This window comes from Rattus norvegicus, chromosome 5 (genome assembly GCF_021556685.1).
Source record: "Rattus norvegicus strain SHRSP/BbbUtx chromosome 5, alternate assembly SHRSP_T2T, whole genome shotgun sequence".
Classification (NCBI taxonomy): Eukaryota; Metazoa; Chordata; class Mammalia; order Rodentia; family Muridae; genus Rattus; species Rattus norvegicus.
Window position 1 is genome coordinate 170884798 of NC_141538.1, and position 21079 is coordinate 170905876.

The 21079-nt window shown below is 54.8% G+C and overlaps 1 protein-coding gene across 5 annotated transcripts in view; it reads left to right on the plus strand.

Annotated features, from left to right (window-relative positions):
- The window catches only part of Megf6 (multiple EGF-like-domains 6), a 100893-nt gene extending 81253 nt beyond the window's left edge, over positions 1–19640 (plus strand). For 2 of the 5 annotated variants that reach the window (XM_087550960.1, XM_087550964.1), the window contains 27 exons: positions 222–344; positions 628–801; positions 1040–1171; positions 2270–2398; positions 3947–4075; positions 4688–4822; positions 4914–5048; positions 7934–8059; positions 8567–8698; positions 8790–8918; positions 9031–9162; positions 10172–10300; positions 10389–10517; positions 10744–10872; positions 11209–11337; positions 11581–11709; positions 12291–12419; positions 12547–12675; positions 12770–12901; positions 13041–13169; positions 13675–13803; positions 14687–14815; positions 14967–15095; positions 15473–15601; positions 15694–15822; positions 16497–16625; positions 19008–19640. In XM_087550960.1, the coding sequence (XP_087407086.1) occupies positions 222–344; positions 628–801; positions 1040–1171; positions 2270–2398; positions 3947–4075; positions 4688–4822; positions 4914–5048; positions 7934–8059; positions 8567–8698; positions 8790–8918; positions 9031–9162; positions 10172–10300; positions 10389–10517; positions 10744–10872; positions 11209–11337; positions 11581–11709; positions 12291–12419; positions 12547–12675; positions 12770–12901; positions 13041–13169; positions 13675–13803; positions 14687–14815; positions 14967–15095; positions 15473–15601; positions 15694–15822; positions 16497–16625; positions 19008–19075 (3482 nt within the window). In that variant the 3' untranslated portion in view covers positions 19076–19640. 5 annotated transcript variants of the gene reach the window in all.
- The last annotated feature ends 1439 nt before the right edge of the window (positions 19641–21079 follow it).

The window sequence follows — 21079 nt, forward strand, 5'->3', positions numbered from 1 at the left end:
TTAAATGGCTCTCCTGTGGCAGATGTCCGCTGTCCCTTCACTCTCGAGGGGCAAGACTCCCAAAGCAGTCACTGTGGCTGGGGTGGGGTGGGGTGGTGGTAGTGTTACCAGCTACTTAGAGGGATGAACTCAGGACTTTGTCATTTGGCAGGCAGGGCAGGAAGGGTCCTCCAGGTTTCCAGCCATGGGAGCACAACCCCAGCAGCCTTGTTTGTTTGCAGATGTTGACGAGTGCGCCTCTGGTCACGGTGGCTGCGAACACCACTGTTCTAATCTGGCGGGCTCCTTCCAGTGCTTCTGTGAGGCCGGTTACCGGTTGGATGAGGACCGCAGGGGCTGCACTTGTGAGCTTCCCCTTAGGCACCACTACCTTCTGGGTGGCTGTTCCCAGTCACCCGCACTGTCCTGCAGTCTAGCTGGCTTTCCGCCTTGTGGGCCCCATGTGGTCCTGTCTCCTGCTGTAGGGCTGGTCACGTAAGTGATAGATAGGTAGGGCACAGTGTTAGGGGGGTCTCGGGGCATCCCGTTTCTCGATAACAAGGAAAGAGAAGGGCTGAGACCTAAGGCAGTATTGTTGCTGAGTAAGTGGGCAGCAGAGGCTGAGAGGCCTGTGTGTCCTTCCCCCAGCCCTAGAAGAATCTGTGGTGGACCTGGATGGCCAGCTGCCCTTTGTGCGGCCCCTGCCCCACATTGCGGTGCTGAGGGATGAGCTGCCCCGACTCTTCCAGGATGACTATGGGGCTGAGGAGGAGGCGGCAGCAGCGGAGTTGCGTGGAGAACACACGCTCACTGAGAAGTTTGGTGAGACATGAGCCGGCCCTTGGCTTTTCCCCTTGGGGAGGGCAGCTCCTGAGCTAGGCCGCCCTACGATGTTAAGGGGTCCCAGAAGGGCCTACCCCTCACAATGTGTAAGCGATTCCAGGACTCAACCGGCCCCTAGCTCCCAGGGTGGGGATCCTGTATCTTAGAACTTAGAGGCTTGCTCTCTCCTCTTTGACCCAAGGGCCTGAGGTTAGTTCCTCTTCCTGTCTTCCTGCAGTCTGCTTGGATCACTCCTTCGGCCATGACTGCAGCCTAACTTGCGATGACTGCAGGAATGGGGGGACTTGCTTCCCGGGCCAGGACGGCTGTGACTGCCCAGAGGGCTGGACTGGAATCATCTGCAATGAGAGTGAGGCTGCTGGTGGGGTCTAGGCAGAGTCTGTGAACCCCAAGAGCTGTGAGCATCCATTCTGTATGCTTCCCCCTGCCTAGCTCTGGGGAGAAGAATCTGAGTATGTTTGCCCACCCTTCTGTTCATCTGTCTATCCACCCACCCATCTGTCTATCCATCTACCTGCCCATTTACCTACCCATGCACACACCCATCCATCCTCCATCTGTCTCCACGCCCAACCATCCATGTACCCACCCACCCATCTGTTTACCTACCCATCCATCCATCATCTGTCCATCTATCCGTCCATCCATCCATTCATCCACCCACCCATCCATCCCTCTACACATTCATGTACCCATCTATCCATCTATCTACCCACCCTATCATCCATCTGTCTGTCTACCCACCCACCTGTCTACCCACCCACATATACATCTGTCTGTCTATCCATCTTTCTGTCTACCCACCCACCCAACCATATGTCTGCACACCTACTCATCCATCCCATTAATCCTATCCATTCATTATCTTATCAGTCCTTCCTTCCCTTTGATAAGTGTCTGCTGACTGTGCCCCACCCCCACCCCTACCCCTTGCACTAGACATGGTGCACTCTGGGAACCAGAGGGGCTGGGCTGCGTGATGCACCCAGTCAGTCTCCAGGAATCTAATGACAGGTCAACAAATTGATAAGACTTTTGGAGGCAACTATGGAGGAGAACCGGTGGGCGGGCTTCTCTCCTACAGGTAGTGGGGACTCTGAAACCATCTGATAGGACAACTTAGTAGCTGAAGCACCCTGGAAATGGATCCATCACTGTTCCTTATCCCTTCCAAGGCCTCCTGACCAGGATGGCACCAGGCAGGCCCTTCAGGATGTGAGGATCACCTGAAATAGGCCATCTGATTTAAAGGGTCAGGGGGTGTGAGTGTTAGATGTCATGATGTAGCCATTGATTAGTGATGTCTGCCCTGAGTGTGGTTGGGGATGAGAGGTACAGATAGTATCATTTCCTGTTCCAGGCTGTTTAAAATGGCCGTCTTCAGTACCAGGAGGACCTGAGTTCTTACTGGTTGGTAATCCTGGTGTCTCCCTGTTGTCCCCTGTAGCTTGTCCTCCAGACACCTTTGGGAAGAATTGTAGCTCTCCCTGCACCTGTCAGAATGGTGGGACCTGTGACCCGGTGTTGGGAGCCTGCCGCTGTCCTCCAGGCGTCAGTGGAGCCCACTGTGAGGATGGTGCGTGTAACCCCCCTCTGGGAACTCTAAAGAAAGGGAGGTAATATGGAGTTTGGTGCAGACTCTGATTCTTGCTCCAGGGCTTTAGGCTGTGCCTGAAAGGGGACAAAGAGCCTTAGGGGGCTGTGTGCCCATTTCCTGGGATTTACACATAGAAGGTTGAGGCTCAACTCCATGGGTGAGCCCTTCGGATTGGGAGCATTCAAGCAGATCTGGGTGGTGGCCAGCTGGGATTTGTAGAAGGAATTCTGTCCTTGCTGGTGGCTGCATGGGGTGATGCTTAACTTCCTGTCTAGCTGTAGCTTCCACACTGTTCATGGGAATAAACTTCTCAGGGGCAATGGCTTTATCTCTGGGTGTCCAGAACTTTATTCAACCATTTTAACTGCTCCTGTTAGGTCAGTGCTTCTCAACCTTCCTCATGCTGCAACCGTAGATTTATTTCCAGTGCTCCTTCATAGCTGTAATCTGCTACTGTTTCGAATCACAATATAAATATCCGATATGCAGGTGATCTTAGGTGACCCCTGTGGAAAGGTCGTTTGACCTCCAAAGGGGTCATAATCCACAGGTTGAAAACCCCACCCTGTTTGAGCAAGAGGGTACAGTCTATAGAACCAAGCCCACAGGCCCCAGGGTAGTGTGAGGACAATAGGGCAGCCAGGCAGCCACATGACACCTACCTACCCACCTACCTACCACCTACCATCTCTTGGTAGGACAGGCTCCAGACTGCCTCAGGGACATTAGCAGGTGTAGGACCTGAATTTATGTCACTTCCCAGATACTTTTCTTCTGCAGTCCTGGGGGGAGAGCCACCACATACCTCAGTGAGTGAAATAAATATACCGGTGTAGTGAGTTGAGGGGGGCCTCTGGGGAGAGACAGGCAGATTTTGGAGGTGGAGACTTCTTGGGGACCTTGTGTTGGTTTCTCAGACCCTAGGTGTCCCTTACTTTGGGCTCACATTCTTCTTGTGACCTTATCTGCTCATACCTCTTCACTGCCTTCCTCTCTCTGTCTCGGGGCTTCCTTCCTGCAAGCTAAGGATGTTTTCTGTCATTGTATTTGGAGAGCCCCCTTGGGCAATGGGGTGCTCTTTTCTCAAGAGCCTGGAGATCAGGATGTGGCAGTGTTTAAGGATTCAATTATCTATGTCCCTTTCGGTAGGGACATGGGGCAGGGCAGAGCCAGAGGGTCAAGGGCAGCCTTAGCCCTGAGGCCTCCCGGGCTTGGGTGTGGTCCTGACCAGGTGAGGTTTTGCAATGTTCCCTGAGGGGGGGGGGTTGGGCTCAGCCTTCTGTGTGGGACAGAGGTCAGGATACTTAGAGCTTTGCGTGCTGGTGAGTGTGCACAGTGCTGCTGGCTCTGCGGGACTGGCCAGCCCAACCAACAGGCCTCCTCAGGAGGTTGAGCTTGTGCCCACTGGGCATGGCTGCTCCCGTCTCCTGTCCCGGGTATTAGGCCTTGAAAGCGTCCCTTCATCTGAGGACCATGTCTGGGTGGGCCAACTTCTGTCTTCAATTCTCACTAAACTGTCCCCCACAGGCTGCCCCAAGGGCTTCTACGGCAAACATTGCCGTAAGAAATGCCACTGTGCTAACCGGGGCCGGTGCCACCGCCTCTATGGGGCCTGCCTCTGTGACCCAGGGCTCTATGGTCGTTTCTGCCACCTTGGTGAGTTCCTCTACATCTGTCTCTGTGAACGGGGAGCACCGTGGCAGCCTCTGTGGATGGGTTGGCTTGGGGTTATAGATCAGCTATATAGAGTCCTATATCACTTCCGTGCTGGCCTCCAGGTATATCAGATGCACTGACCCTAGGCTGGCGTGACTCCTAGCTTTCATCTGGCAGTGCAGGCAAACAGGACAAGACTTCCTAGGGAGCTTCTGGGACACTCTTGGCTTGTGCAACAAAACCAACTCCCCAGCCCCTGGCAGAGTTCACATCTCTGGGTACACTGACTCTCAGGGAAGGAAGGAAACGGTGGATTAGCGCAGAAAGAGGGGGCGATGGTAGTGTTGGATATCTGTGAAAGAGTTTCTTGAGAGGAGAAATCAGGTTTGTCTTAGCTGGAAAGTCGTACGATCTAGGGATAGCATGTCAGCTGTGCAGACCCTAGGGATAGCCCTAGGTCTCCGGGCCACGAACAGATATATATGGCAGGATTCCTAGAAGGTTCTGGAAAGGGACTTGGCTATAGCAGCATACCCTTCTCACCCTTGCTGGCTCCAGCTGGCTGGGGTGGGTGCTGTAGCAGGCAGGCTCCTTACGGCTCTGTGTCCTCAGCCTGTCCTCCCTGGGCCTTCGGGCCAGGCTGTTCTGAGGACTGCCTTTGTGAGCAGTCACACACAAGGTCTTGCAACCCGAAGGACGGTAGCTGCTCCTGCAAGGCCGGCTTCCAGGGTGAGCGCTGCCAGGCAGGTGAGTCTCTAGGTGGGTGGGTGGGGGTGTCCCAAGGCCATTGAGAACCTCATGGCCATCTCACAATTCTGTCTTGCCTCTCGCTCTGCAGAGTGTGAGTCAGGCTTCTTTGGACCAGGCTGCAGACACCATTGCACCTGCCAGCCAGGTGTGGCCTGTGACCCTGTGAGTGGCGAGTGTCGGACTCAGTGTCCTCCTGGCTACCAGGGGGAAGACTGTGGCCAAGGTGCGTGACTGTCCCCTGGGGGTTCCGGTGATTGGGGTTCCTTGTATCAGGAAGCTTTGAAAGTGCATGGCTAAAAGCTGCCGGTCCAGTGCCTGGGTGTAAATGGCCCCTTTACCTACTGTTAGCTCAGTGGTAGTGTTGTTCCCAGACTGTCGTAGAGGTGCTAAAGGAAGGAGCTGGTCTGCCTGCCTGGTTCAGGGCCAGCACTTCTGTGGAAGGACTGTTCACGACTGGCCTCACTGAAGTTCCTGGGAAAGCTCTGTGCTGGAGTCTGGGGCAAGATGGATGAGAAGGGAGCCAGAGGACGGGAGGTGTGAGGAGGAGCAGAGTGGTTGCTGGGGCAGGGATGCTTCAGAGAGTCCTACTCTGCCTGTGCACTTGCAGTCCTGGGTGTATGAGTGGACGCAGAGCCCCGACAATGACGATTAGCAGGTAGAAGAATGGGCCTCAAGACCAGAGGGTACATTTGTGACGTGGGTCCTTAGGTGTCACTGGGAGGCACGAGGCAGGGCTGGGGAGCAGGTGGCTTGGTAAATCACATCCTGATTGGTTGGCAGCCCAGCACATATGGGCTGAGAGCTTGCTCTAGAGGACCAGGAGGGAGAATAAGGTGCTGTGGTCTATACTGGCAGGGGACATGTGACGGGGTACTGAGGGCTAGGATCCTTGAAGTGAGGCTAAGGCTGTGTAACGTGTGGGATGCTAGGCTAGACACTCAGACGTTTGGCTTAAAGCTTCTTTTCCAGGGGGAGATACAGCCATGTAGTCACAGGTCCCTGGGGGGGGGGAGGGGGCAAAGGGCCCTGGTGTGTGTATTTGGGTCAGTATAGCCACTGCCAACAGGCTGGGAGGGGTGAGCGTCTCTTGGCATTGGCTGTCTATACCCATTGGTCAGATGGAAAGGGGGCTTCAGGGCCAGAGTGTGACCAGTTTAGGGTGGGCAAGGTTGGAGAGGAATGCAGGAGCCACCAGCCACCCCCTCCTTTTCCTTCCCTGTCGGGGAAAAAGGCAGAGAAGTCCCCAGCATCACCAGCCAGGGTCATAGGTCAGCTTGGCAGAATCCCATCTGTGAGATGAGACCTGGTGAGGGCTCTCAGGTCTCTATGACACAAGAGAGAGAATACACCGGGCTTCTAACTCTGTCTAGAATCTCCAGACCTGACCTCCTCTCAGGACTCTATGGTCTCAGGCTTTGTTCACCTGCTCTGAGTGTCCTTATTTGTACAAGCATCTGAGGAGTGGACAGGACTGAGGCTCCTAAGAGAGCCACCCAGAGCACGCACACACGCGCATACACACACACACACATGTACACGCACATGCACATGCACATATACATGTACATACACTCACATACCCACACCCCACACATACATATACATATACACACATACATACATGCACACATAGACACATGCACATATACACTCACCCACACATACACATGCACACACATGCACACACACTCACACAACACACACACATACAAATATATGCACGCGCATATACACATGCACACACACATGCACACACACACAGTCACACATTCATGTGCCTTTGTACATACACACACTTTTCTTCCCCTCAAGCCTATGTCTTCCTTTTCCAGATTCCCTGCCACATCTCAGGCCTGGTGTGCAGGGGAGTCTCCTTCCCACCAGTCCTCGGGTCGGCCCCTGTACTGAAACCAAAAGGAACCCCCTTTTCTTTCTTTACTTATTAAAGCCTCCAGTGCCCTGAGGTCATACCACAGGAAGTGACATACAGACTTTTACAGAAATGGCTCCTCTTGTTATTAGGTCTGGAAAGTATTGCTGCCCTGGGTACCAGGCCATGCTCAGTTAGTGGGGAGAGCTCCCGAGGCTCTGAGGGACCACCTCACCATCAGCGTTGAGCTCTTTCCCTGGTCTGTGCTGTGTGTTTGCCCCTTGTGCATGCATGTGCAAATGTGTGTGTGTGCATGTGTGTGGTGTGTGTGCATGTGCATGTGTGTATGTCTGTGGTGTATGCACACATGTGTGTGCACATGTATGTGTGCATGAGCGCGTGTGCATGTGTGTATATGTGTTTGCATGTATGTGTGTTATACTCAGGCACCTAAAGCATGCACACATGTTGTGCCCGATCCCTGGTGATGGCTGCTTGCCTGCTGGACCTTTGCATCAGGCCTGCCGTTTCATTCCAGGGAAGGGTAGAGTGGGCAGAGACTAAGCAGGCAGGATGCCTTCCATGCATCCTAAGTTCCTACTCCATTTTCATGCTCTCTTCTCCTCCAGCCCTGAGAGCATGGCTCTTACAGGGAGCACAGAGGTGCTTTACCAAATGAGGCTTTTTGGTGCCCAGAGCCATAGCAGGTACCAGGGAGTGGCCATATACATTCTTGGGTTCATTCCTGTCCAGGACACCCTGATTCCTGCCCTGCTGTATTCCTTGTTGTGACTTGAGTTGCAGAGTGTGAGGGTCCAGACATCTGGGGTCCTTCCTTAATCCGTGTATGGACCAGTTACCACTTCCTAACCTAATCCTGCCAGCAGTGACTACAGCTCTGGGGCCATGGAGCTGGGTGTGAAGGGAGGGGACTGGACTGGCACATTTTGGTTGACTTGGCTAGAGGTGGTCCCCTGGGAGGACTACCCAGGGGCAAGAGTGATCCCTTGCTCCTGGGAGCTCTCCAGGGTCCTAGATGACCTTAGCTTCTGGTAGACAAGACAGGCTGCCTGGCCCTCTGCTGCCCTGCCTATGGTCCAGACTGATCTCTCCCAAACTCCAACCCCACCATGTTTCTATCCTCATAACCTGTTCGGGTCTTCCTGGAGCTGTAGAGAAAGTTCCTAGCCTTGGCAATTGCATGCAGAGTGCCTGAAGCCACCTGTTCCCCGCTACAGAGTGCCCGGTGGGAACATTTGGTGTGAACTGCTCGGGTTCCTGTTCCTGCGTTGGAGCGCCTTGTCACCGAGTCACAGGGGAGTGTCTGTGCCCACCAGGGAAGACTGGGGAGGACTGTGGAGCTGGTGAGTGGCAGCTACATGCCCAGGCAGCCCCAGCCCTGGACTGCATTTGAAAATACCATCCCAGACCATATTTAGGGACCTCTGGTCCAAGATCTGGGTGGTCATGGACCATTTAGGACTTTAGCCCTGACCCTGAAGTGTTAGGTTCCTTCATAGTTTCTTCGGGGATTCATCCTGGGACAAGCTGGGATACGGGAGGTGTCTGCAGCTGCTCTGCAGAGCCGTGGCTTTGCACTGTACCCTCCTGGACCATCCGCTCCCTGCATGGAGCATTTGTATCTGTACCAGGCTCTTTTTGCTGTTGAGCTATTCCTGGGGTTGGGTGTACTTATGTATGGGTGGGTTCCCCGCAGCCCTGGGGCTCTGAAGGCTGCCTCTTTCCTGGGCAGTCTTTTGCGGCAACAGTGGTCTGTTTCCGGTTGTGGCAAGAGGGAGCTTCAGCGGTATGTTCAGTGTGCCGGCTAGGGCGCTATGAAAAGAATAACTAACCCTGGGTGTGGGCTCTAGATTGTCCCGAGGGCCGTTGGGGGCTCGGCTGTCAAGAGATCTGCCCCGCATGTGAGCACGGAGCCAGCTGCAACCCTGAGACTGGAACCTGCCTGTGTCTCCCTGGCTTTGTTGGTAGCCGCTGCCAGGACAGTAAGTATAACTCGCGTCTGGCCTCGGCCTCAGCCTGCGGCCCTGGGCGGGCACACCAGGCTGCTAAGCTCACCCTCTTTACCACCAACAGCTTGCTCAGCAGGCTGGTACGGGACTGGCTGCCAGATGAGGTGTGCTTGTGCCAACGATGGGCATTGTGACCCAACCACCGGACGCTGTAGCTGTGCCCCCGGGTGGACTGGCCTCAGCTGCCAGAGAGGTATGTAGGTCCTTTGTCCACTGATCCCGACCTCCTTGACCCTATTCCCCGATGCCCTGTGTTCTGACGTGGCTGTGCAGATTGCACAGGGTGATGCTGGTCTCTGTTGCAGCCTGTGACAGTGGACACTGGGGGCCCGACTGCATCCACCCTTGCAACTGCAGTGCGGGCCATGGGAATTGTGACGCCGTCAGTGGCCTCTGCCTGTGTGAGGCCGGCTATGAAGGTCCACGGTGTGAGCAGTGTGAGTACTGGCCTGGCACTTGTACCTCCTCTCTCAGTGTGTGCATAGGCATGAACATGCATGTAAACACACACACACACACACACACACACACACACACACACACACACACACGCACGCACGCACAAGCTTAGTGCATGTACTGTTTCCCACCAGTCAGTGGGACTTAAGGCTCACCTGAAGTAGCAGATGGGAAGCCAGGGAGGTCCTGCGAATTCATTTTTGAAAGTGTTAGTCTTTTCTCTATCCCGGCTAACTCCCTAATAAATGAGACAGAGCCTATAAGATTTATTTGATAAGCTTTATGGCACAGGAAATGGCCAGTCATTGATCTGGTCTAATCCTCTAAACTAATCTGGCTACTTCCAGCCAAAATCCCAGAGATACTTTTCATTTTAGTATTGATTTGACTCTTTCTGCACCGTGTGTTTTTCCATGACGTCTTCTTAACCCCCACATCATGGAGAATCACCCCCCCCACTTCCCTCTCTCCCTCCCTCTCAATGCTGGAATCTATTCTCTCTTCTGCCCAGCCCTGATCAGCTTTTATTGTTCAAATAAACAGGAGCAGTGTTTACACAAACTTGAAACAGGAGAGACTTAGAGTAAGCACTACAATACCACATCCGGATTGCACCAAGATATAGGGGTGGAGAAACCAGCATTTGAACGATACAAGGATAATCTGTACACAGTGCACAAAACATTCTGCCTACACTGTCCCAGCCAGGGAGGAGGAGCAGGGGGTCCCTAGGCCCCTGTATGCTTCCAAGACTTGCATGTGGGCTGTGAGTGGGTCAGGGTAACTGGCCTTAGAGACAGCCCTAGGTGAGATCGTACTGGAATCCCAAAGACAAGGGCTGGGACTCTTAACCTCCCATCTCAGGAAAGGGTAGGGAGAGTGTGTGGTAAGGCCAGGCATCCCCAGTGTTGGGAGGGCCTTCTTCGTCAGGGGCTCTGGCCAGATTTGCTGTCCCAATCTGACACGAGACTGGCCTTTGTGTCTCAGCGTGTCGCCAGGGATACTATGGGCCCAGCTGTGAGCAGAAGTGCAGATGTGAGCATGGGGCTGCCTGTGACCATGTCAGTGGGGCCTGTACCTGCCCAGCCGGCTGGAGGGGAAGCTTCTGTGAACATGGTAAGCTGAGTGCAGGCTAGCCCCTGAGTGCAGGCTGGGCAAGGATCTCTGGCTCTGAGCCTCTTGTGATTGCCACCTCTGTCTGTAGCCTGTCCTGCTGGCTTCTTTGGGTTAGACTGTGACAGTGCCTGCAACTGCTCTGCCGGGGCACCCTGTGATGCTGTCACCGGCTCATGCATCTGCCCAGCTGGCCGCTGGGGCCCACGCTGTGCCCAGAGTATGTAAGGGGGCTCATCCTGGGTACTGTGGGGAGCATGGGTCCTTCACTGGAGGGAACACCGCTGGGGGCCCCTTCCTGGCATCTGACTGAAAACATCACTTTGTCCATGAGGTCCCAAGTGTCCACCGCTCTTATGGTTGCTCTGCTGAGAGGTGGCCCTGAAACACTGGCAGATCTACTCAGTCCCCTGGCTCTGTTCCTGACGGCTCCTCTCCTATTGCAGGTTGCCCACCCCTCACCTTCGGGCTTAACTGCAGCCAGATTTGTACCTGTTTCAATGGGGCCTCCTGTGACTCTGTCACAGGGCAATGCCACTGTGCCCCTGGCTGGATGGGACCCACCTGCCTGCAGGGTAAGTCTTGCGTGGGAGTTCAGGGTCCAGTCCTGGGTAATGGCCTCTCAGTAGGTCCATGAGGGACGTGTGTGCATAGTATGGGTGGGTAGGTAGAGCGCGTTCATCGGTCAGCATGGCTTTTAGAAAGGAGCTTGACCGTGACCTTTAATGTCATGCCCCTAAGGCTAAGTTGGTGGGTCTAGGACAAGCCTGGGCTCTGGCATCATAGAGCCGGCCTGGTAAGGCTCCAACTGGAAAGTCAGGTTGGGCTCTGGGGATGTGTGGAAACTTACGGGACTGCAAAGGTCTCTGCTGGCCGGATGCTGAGGCTTGCTTCTGCTTTCTGGGCCTCAGCCTGCCCTCCTGGCCTGTATGGCAAGAACTGTCAGCATTCCTGTCTTTGCCGCAACGGAGGGAGATGTGACCCCATCTTGGGCCAGTGCACGTGCCCAGAGGGTTGGACCGGCTTGGCCTGTGAGAACGGTGAGCTATCTAGCCTGGGTGGTAGACATCCTTCAGGACAGAAGGACATCCTGTCAAAGGGGCAGCATCCTAGGGGGGTGGCTGTAGTGTTTTCCCTTCCACCCAAGGTGCAGGATGGTGGAGCTGGTGGCTGTAGTGTTTTCCCTTCCACCCAAGGTGCAGGATGGTGGAGCTGGTATCTCCTGGGCAAAGCCCTAGCCCAGAAAGTTAGACAGACCCTCACCGCTACCCCTGCTTTTGCAGAGTGCCTTCCTGGACACTATGCAGCCGGTTGTCAGCTCAACTGCAGTTGCCTTCACGGGGGCATATGTGACCGGCTTACCGGCCACTGCCTCTGCCCAGCTGGCTGGACTGGGGACAAGTGTCAGAGCTGTGAGTGGGGTCCGGGAAGCTGGGAGGTTCTGCCATGGGTGACCCAGTTTTACTGAAGATATGGACCGGGGCTGGTTCTCACCAAGTAGCCCACAGTTAAATGGGTTCAGGGCCTTCCTGCTGGACCTAAGAGGCTATTCTGATTGGCTGGTTGGCTTCTACTTTGGAGAGAGGCTTCAGCGAGAAAGCCGTGGTCTCTGGATTTGAAGCCTGTACCGCCCAAGGCTCTATGATCACAAGAGGCTGCCCAGGCTGTGGCTTTTGTGCCCATGGTCCTTGTTCTCCCTCCAGGCCTCAAACCCCCTCAGCGTCTGGACAAGTGGACACTGGATTGTATACTACCCATCTGTCCTCTCTGAGTCTTCCCCTCTCCGTTCCCCCTTCTGCATAGCTACTGCGGTTTTCAGACCCAGCCTAGAGAACCCTTGGCTCAGAACCAAGCCTGGGGCTGCTGATGCCGGGAAGCCAAGTCAGGAGGGCCTCAGGGCAATCCAGTGCCTCTTCCCTGCCTCTCCTTCGCCCTCCAGAGAGGCAGAGGCCCTGGATTTGTAATCTCAAGCCTTCTGTCTCTCATGCTACAGCCTGCGTCAGTGGCACGTTTGGGGCTCACTGTGAGGAACACTGTGCTTGCCGGAAAGGTGCCTCCTGCCACCATGTCACAGGGGCCTGCTTCTGTCCTCCAGGATGGAGGGGCCCACACTGTGAGCAGGGTAAGCAGAGATAACCGTTCATGGACCGTTGGGAGGGCGCTGGGAGGAAGTTGGTGCTGCATAAGCACCTCAGGGCTCCCCTCTGCCCAGTTCCCAGAAAACTCACCCCATTCTACGCTTCCCACAGCCTGTCCACGCGGATGGTTTGGAGAGGCCTGTGCTCAGCGTTGCCTCTGCCCACCCAATGCCTCCTGCCACCATGTCACTGGGGAGTGCCGCTGTCCACCCGGCTTTACTGGGCTTAGCTGTGAGCAGGGTAGGTGCTCCCCTAACTTCTGTTTTGTGGTGAGGGACAACTGGGGGATCCCTGAGGGTTAAGCCAGACCTGACCCTATCTGATCTATACTTAGCTTGTCAGCCTGGCACCTTTGGAAAGGACTGTGAGCACCTGTGCCAGTGTCCTGGTGAGACCTGGGCCTGCGACCCTGCTTCAGGGGTCTGCACGTGTGCCGCTGGTTACCATGGCACCGGCTGTCTGCAAAGTGAGTCCGGGGATCTGGGGTTCTGTCTGACACTGATATGCAAGGGGAAGGGGGCAGCTCCCAAGGTTGGCCTGCTCAGGGGTGCTGCATGTTCGAGTCCGCATCCAGCTTGTGTAGCAGACCCTCTCTCTCCCTGCAGGATGCCCATCTGGGCGCTATGGGCCGGGCTGTGAACACATTTGTAAGTGTCTCAATGGTGGGACCTGCGACCCAGCCACGGGAGCCTGCTACTGTCCTGCTGGGTTCCTTGGGGCCGACTGCAGCCTTGGTGAGGACCCGGGTTGCAGGGCTGGGTAGTGTATTGCTGAATTCTAGGGAAGGGAGTGGGGCCAGCCTATAGAAGCACAGCCCCCTGCCCATCTGCTTCCCTAATTCTCGAGTCCCCCATTGCTGATCTAAGCTAGAGTGGCACTGAGGGCTCTGGGAAGGCATAGGTGTGACCACAGAGGGCCCCGGCTTCTGGCTAGCTTTGTCCCAGATACCTGAGCACAATCCCGTGTCTAAGCATCCTGTCCAGGAAAGGGACTTTCCCCTGGGTCACATGGGACCTTTCCCATTTGGAATCGAGGAAGAGCTGGAGTGTTGTGGCAGTGTGTCTCTGTAGAGGTGGCCTGGGGCCCAGCTCCCAGCAGAACCTATTCATGGAGGAAGATGGGTGATGCCGGGAGTTGGTGGTTTGACCCCTGTCTCTATTGTCCTGTCACTGGGGCCAGTACAGCCTAGGACGGGTGTGGTCAAAGCAGAAGCAACGACTCATCTGCCCCTCTCCACAGCCTGTCCACAGGGTCGCTTTGGCCCCAGCTGTGCCCACGTGTGTGCATGCGGGCAAGGGGCGGCATGCAACCCGGTGTCGGGGGCTTGCATCTGTTCTCCCGGAAAGACGGGGGTCCGCTGTGAGCATGGTGAGTGTCTGCTGGGGGGCTGAGCGTGTGCATAGCTCACAGATGTGTCATCGAGCTATGGAGCAGGCTGCTGAAGTGAGCTCACCACGGGAGGGGGTGTGCCCATTCCTCAGGGACACATTTATACTCGCAGCCACTGTGAATTCCCTGGAAACCTTGGGGCTGGGGATCAGTCCCTTACCACGTGGACAGTCTGCCCTGCTGGCAAACTGGCCATCCCATGCCAACTGGGTCCCCACCCACTCAGCACTCTTGAGAGCTGGTTTATTTCGTGGCCTATTCTCATTTCTGTGGCCAGTGGAACCCCTCCCGAGTCTGATAGCGATGTCTTCTGGGAAGGACATTTTCTGGTCCTTTTCTCCAGCCCCAGGGGCACACTAGAGGCTCCTCCTGTAGTCCTCACAAAGGCTGTTCTAGGAACCCTTGTTCTCAGCCTAGGACTGGTGTAGTCAAAAACTAGAAGTCCAAGGCCAGGCTGAAGCCAGGATGTCCCCAGGTCCCACCTCACTCTTTGAAAAGACAGCAGCGTGTAAAGTAGTCAGCAAGCCACCTCTGAGTAAACATGGCTGGCCATGCCTGGTCCTGGGTACACGTCTCCCGGGCACACATTCTCAGCCCCGAGGAAGTGTGATGGAAGCCTTCCTGACTCCTTGCTGGCTGTGCGGGTGCTTACTTACAGTCCCCTGAAGACAGGGTTATCTTAGAGGGACCCTCAGATCAGACCTCATGCTGGCTGCCCAGGATTCTGAATGAAGGATGGATTCTGTGATGGAAGGAAAAACCAGCTCCAGGCAGCTCAGGAAGCATTTGTCGAATGAACATCAGTCTGTGTACATGTACAACCCTGACCAGAGTCCTCAGTTCGCCTGCCATCTGCCCCTAGGCTGTCCCCAGGACCGGTTTGGCAAGGGCTGTGAACTCAAGTGTGCCTGCAGGAATGGGGGCCTGTGTCATGCTACCAACGGCAGCTGTTCCTGCCCCCTGGGCTGGATGGGGCCTCACTGTGAGCACGGTGAGTGTAAGGGGCAGCTGGACTGAATATTGAACAGGGAGAGCCTTGCTCTGGACCCTGAGGAGGAGGCAGAGTTTGGGGGTCTGTGGGTCTGTGTAGAGGCAGCAGGTCGGGGAATACCTAAGAATCCTTTTGTCCCATCCGTGCACAGCCTGCCCTGCTGGGCGCTATGGTGCTGCCTGCCTCCTGGAGTGTTTCTGTCAGAACAATGGCAGCTGTGAGCCTACCACGGGCGCTTGCCTCTGTGGCCCTGGCTTCTACGGTCAAGCTTGTGAACACTGTGAGTGGGGTTGTCCCCTTCCCTTGTGTGTACTATCTAGGCTGGTCCTGGCTCATGAGAACAGTGGCCATCTTCTCAGGCCTTGTTCATGGGGGAGAGATAGTGATGGGATGACCAGGTTCTGAGGCTGGAGGTGCCTGCTTAGGGTCACACAGGACAGGAAGAGATGGGCTCCCATGCCAGCTCCTTCTGATGCCTCTACCTTGTGAGCCCTGGTTGGCATGCTGGAGCATACAGTGGGGAGGGAGGGAGGGAGGGAGGCTAGGACACACAGGAAAGGGCCTCTCTCAGCTCTTGGAATTTGGTCCTTTGCCCACTGCGGGAAAATGAGGGGTTTCTGCTGCCTTTGACTTGGCCTAACCAGGATCCTTCTCCAGCTTGCCCCTCCGGCTTCCATGGACCTGGTTGCCAGAGAGTTTGTGAGTGTCAACAGGGAGCCCCCTGTGACCCTGTCAGTGGCCAGTGCCTCTGCCCTGCTGGCTTCCATGGCCAGTTCTGTGAGAAGGGTGAGTGTTCCCGGCCCCCACCAGACCCCTATACCCTTTCCTGTCTTGGTTAATTTGGGGGACGGGAACACTGATCCCACTGCCTCTACTAGGGTGTGAGTCAGGCTCTTTTGGAGATGGCTGCCTGCAGCAGTGTAACTGCGACACGGGTGTGCCCTGTGATCCCATCAGCGGCCTCTGCCTTTGCCCGCCTGGGCGGACAGGAGCCGCATGTGACCTGGGTGAGTGTGGGGGTCCTTCCTAGGACGGGACGTGGGGGTTGGTGTACCCCAATAGCAAATATCAATCCTGTGGGTTGACTGCATGTATGCCAGGCCTCGGACTAGGCACTGTGCCCTCCTGTAATCTCTGCTTCATCCTGCAACCTCTGAGGGCCGTGGCAGTGACCAGAACAGGATACAGAACAAGCATAGACATCCACCAGGGCTGCCAAGGCTAGGGTCCTGCTCTGCGGTAGCTTAGAGTCTTGGGACTCTGTCTGGCTATCACAAGAATGGCCCCAGTGAGGTAGAAATATGTTCCTGACCTAACAGTCGTTGCCATTACCCTTTCAGACCAGACTGCCTGAGGATGGGGGCTGTCGCACTGGGGTCGCAAAACTGACCTAGTGACTTTTTGATTCATCCAGCCCTGGGGACAGCAGCTGTGGCTACTGCTTTACCAACTCAGGCCCCAGGCAGGGATACGTGTGGACTAGTGCTCCTCCATTTAGGAGCTCAAGGTTGTAGAGCACAGATACTTTTAATAGGAACTGTCATCCTCTTCAGGGGAAACTGAGGCCCACGGTCTCCTCTGCTCCTTCCCCATAGGACATCATCCCACCTGAGCTTTCTACGCAGGTCCAGGCAGACGTGATGGTGCTTACGTTTCTCTCTCCTACCTCCTGCCTATACAGATTGCAGAAGGGGCCGCTTTGGGCCGGGCTGCGCCCTGCGCTGTGATTGCGGGGGTGGGGCCGACTGCGACCCCATCAGTGGGCAGTGCCACTGTGTGGACAGCTACATGGGACCCACTTGCCGGGAAGGTGAGTCAGGTCCCCATGGGAGGAGTCGAAGACTCCCATCTCTGGCCATGCATCCACCCTCTTGTCCCAATACCAAGTGGTGGAGTCAGATCAGTGAGAAACTTGGCCATCCCTTCCTGGCACCCAGAGTCCACACAGCTCCCGTGGTGATGAGTAGGCCTCAAGCCACTTCTCATGGGCAGGAACGGGTTGCACTGCCAGCCTAGAGCATCAATGCTTTCTCCAGAGTGATACTGCAGATGACACAGATCCATATGCAGGCCTGACTGGGTGATTCATTCAGTATGGGGGTGATGAATGCATGCATGCCCACGTATCTGTGAGCAAAGATGTATGTTAGCCAGTATATGCATGTACATCCCTGTGGTGTGAGCTATTTCATGTGCACATGTGCCAGCACATCAGAGCAGTGACACAAGCATGTGGGGCAACTATGCATGCACTATGAGTGTGTGTGTGTGTGTGTGTGTGCGCGCGCGCACGCGCGCTCTGGATATGTGTCCTGCTGGTGTGTGCACTCAAGGTGTGTGTGCACTCCAGGTGTAAGTGCACTTTAGGTATGTATGTGTGCACTCCGGGTGTGTGCATTCTCCAGGTGTGTGTGTACGCCAGGTATGTGTGCACTCCAGATATTTGTACATTCCAGGTATGTCCACTCCAGGTGTGCATACTCCAGGTGTGTGCACTCCAGGTGTGTGCACACTCAGGTGTATGTGTTTACTCCGGGTGTGTGCGTGTACTCCAGATATGTGTGTACTCCAGGTGTGTGCATGCTCCAGGTGTGTGCCTACTCCAGGTGTGTGTGCACTCCAGATGTGTATACACACATCCTCTTGGTACATGCATGATCCTTCCCAAAACCTCAGCAAACTGGGCCAGGGGAGCCAACAAGAGATACCATAAGGGCTTAGGCTATCCACAGGGGTGCAGTACCCCAACCTCCATACCTTACAGTCCCTCAGAGCAGATATGCATCTTCCTGGTGTGTGCTCACGGTACATGTTCTATGGGTTGTGCATGGGCTTCAGTTATGCATTTTCTGGGTATGTTTCCCATGTATACATTCTTCAGGCATATGCGTGCTTTAGGTATGTGTATGCTCCATGTGTACATGACTTCAGGTCTATGTGTGTGCCAACATTTTTTTGTGCATCATGAACATATGCATGTTCCAGTGATGTCTATGCACCAGGTATGTGTACTGGGTTGAATTCAAATGCATGTGTTACCTGTGGATGCCTGTGCCAGGCACGTATGCTCCAGTCCATGTGTGTACTTATGACTTATTATGTACTTGTGCCTGTGTGTATCCACATGCAGAGCTGAGACAGTATTTCCTCGACCCTCATTGTCCCCAAGGCTCTGCAGCACTGTACCTCCCACCTGCAAGGCAGAGCTGGGAATACCACACCCCTGCGGATAGCCCAAGCCCTTATTGGCTCTCTTGTTGGCTCCCCATGGTCTGCTGAAGGTATTGAGAAGGATCTCTGCAGAGGGAGGAGGGAGGCTAGCTATGGTTCTCTACAGTGTGGGTCATGGTAGAGGTGAGGACCCAGACTCAGGAGTCCTCAGCTTGGCGACCCCCAGTGTAGACTGCATACTGTGTTTAAGTGAATTACTTTTAGGCTCTCCAAGGTGGTCACGGCCTCAAACTGTTAACAGCCACTATGCAAGGGAGCTGTTTGGGGTTAGGGTGTAGTTTGCTGACTGGTGCCTGGGTACATAATGCTACCCACAGTGACCCCCGGTGGTCAAATGTGGTACTACACCCTAGGGTATCCCACGTGCATTGAGCATAGACATTTAGCACGTCTCTGAAAATAGGACTGTGGGGAGGGTACTGTGGCCATTGGGATTCCTGGGCCAGCCATTTTCCCTGGGGTGGCATTAGATTAACCTTTGATGAAGCCTTTCCCACCAGCCTCAGAGCCCTGCTACCACCCCTCTTGGAAGTTGGCAGGATCGGAGCTGCTCAGACCTCAACCCCCACTCCCACTGCTTATAGTAGGATGGAGAAGGTTGTGCTGGTTCCTGTGAGTGTAGGTGACTGAGGCCTTACTGCCCCATTACTGGGGGCAGCTATCTGTCACGCAGATCCCTGGGAGCCCATTCCCAGCCCAGAGTTTAGACAATAGGTGCTTGCCCAGGGGCTGCTCTTTGGTTAAGACCGGAGGAGGAGACCCATACGAGGGTGAACATTTCTGCTTCCCTATACCTTCCGAACCTGAACCTTGGAGATGGGGCTGGACCATGGGGCGTGGGGGTATAGGCTACTGCCTTAACCAGGCTTCGTTGATGAGTGAAGAAGACAATGTCAGCCTGGAGGGTGGCTGTTCCCACCCCACCTGGTTGCTGACCCTTTTTTTCTTCACATGTCCTCAGTGCCCACACAGATATCCTCTAGCAGACCAGCACCCCAGCACCCCAGCAGCAGGGCCATGAAGCACTAAATCAGAGGAACACCCACAGATGTCCACTACTGTGTTCCAGCCCAAGGGACCCAGGCCTCTGCTGGAGACTGAGAAGACGCAGGTGGGACATCTGAGTCCATGCCTCTCCTGGAAAGCCATGGATCTCTGTGGACGCAGCCACACATCAGGGCTCTGTGGTCATGGGGAAGAAGGCCTCCTTTGAACATAAGGAATCCAGGGAAGTGGACTGGGCCTCAGGCCGCTGTTTACATGGGGACCCTGCAGGCTGCGCTGTGGAATCCTGGCTCTCTTCAGGGATCTGGGGTGGGGATAAGCAAGGCCCCACCTGCCTGCTAGGTCCTTCTGGTGCTAAGCCATGGACTGCTGCGGCCAGCCAACTGTTTACCTGGAAATGTAGTCCAGTCTGTATTTATGTAAGGTATTTATGGGCAATTCCACATGCCGTTATGACCCTGGTCAGCTGGAAGCTGCCTGATCTCAGAACTCAGGCAGAAGGCTTTGGGGTGGGGTGGGGGGCTTTGCCAGCAAGTGGGATTAAGGGTTTTGTAAAACCCAGTGAGTTAAAGGCACAGTGGTGTCCTCATGGCCTGCGTTTCTGTGCTTTCTGTAGACTCTGTGGGTCTTTCCAAGAGCAGCTGGCATGAGGGCTCTTGGATGGGAACCTCCTGTATCCCCTCTCTAATGGCGGGAGTGCCACTCTGGTTACATTGGGGTTCTTCCTGGCTTCTGGCTCTGGGGCATGAGGCAGTGACTGGTCAAGGTGAATTGTCCCAGAGAACACACTGGTGCCTGAGAGACCTCTGAGACCTAGAAGGTGGCTTGTCCAGAGACTAAGGGAGAATGTTCTACTGGGAGCAGGGCAGGCCTGGTGTGGAAGGAAATTCATGCTTAACCTGAACAGCCTGCCCTCACCTTAATAGGGTGATGGGCAGACAGCATCATAGGAGCTGGGGCTCCCTGTGGATTGAGGCTGATACCTCAAACTGTAGCTCAGAGCACAGAACCCTGCAGGAGGGTTGGCTGAAGGGCCCTGAGAACAGCAGAAATCAGAGGAGAGCTGGATTTAGACCTGAGCCTCTGCTCCACCCAAAGAAGCCCCTTGTTTTGGATTTGGGTGGTGGCTGCCTCCTCCCTCTCCCGCTGCATCCAAGGTAGCTGAAACCTCCAGGGACACTTCAAGGGTTTCAGTGGGATGGTCAGTAGTGGGAGCAGGTCAGTTGGTCACTGTACAGATACTTGAGTAAAGGCAGAGGGACGGCAGAGCAGAGAATGGAATGGGGAAGAGTTTTGTGTGAATGTGAAGCAGGCAGTATGGGAGCAGAGGAGGAATTCTAAAGTTTCCCAAAGGGATTATGAACCAAGACTGGCCAGAAATTCTACAAGGGAAAGGCTGACAGCCAGGAAATGGAGATGTTGTCACCGGTATTGAAAAACCAAACGGTTTTTATGCCCAGCTAAACTATCACCATACCCACAGTTTCACCCATTGTCTAATTTGGAAATATTCCTAGGAAGAGGCCAGGAGGGAGCCATGGGAAAGCTCACAGCACATTTCCTACATGGCCATCATGAGGAGAACTGAAATTATCCTTCTAAACCACAGGTCAAACTCAGACTGGCTCACCACAGGGTAGGCGCAAGGGAAGTTGGAGACAGGGTATCACTGGTGCTGTGAGTGACAGGCTGGGAGGCAGCAGTTGTAGCCAGCAGAAGTAACAGATGGAATGGCCCACTTTAGCCCTCCTGAGGACCAGGGTCCACCAGGAACAGGAAGGGAGAGAGAAACAGGGAAAGAAAAAGCAGACTTTGCTTAGAGTCATATGATCTTGGCTGGCAAGGTGGTTCAGGGGGGTAAGGCCCTTGCCACCAAGCCTAAAAACATGAGTTTGTTTCCCCCGTGGTGACTTCCATCGGTTGTCTTCCGACCTCCTCATATATACTCCCCAACAAATCATGTAATTACATTTTTTAAAAAAGAAAGTCACAGGATCTATCCTGTAAGACTCAGCTGGGTAGAAATAC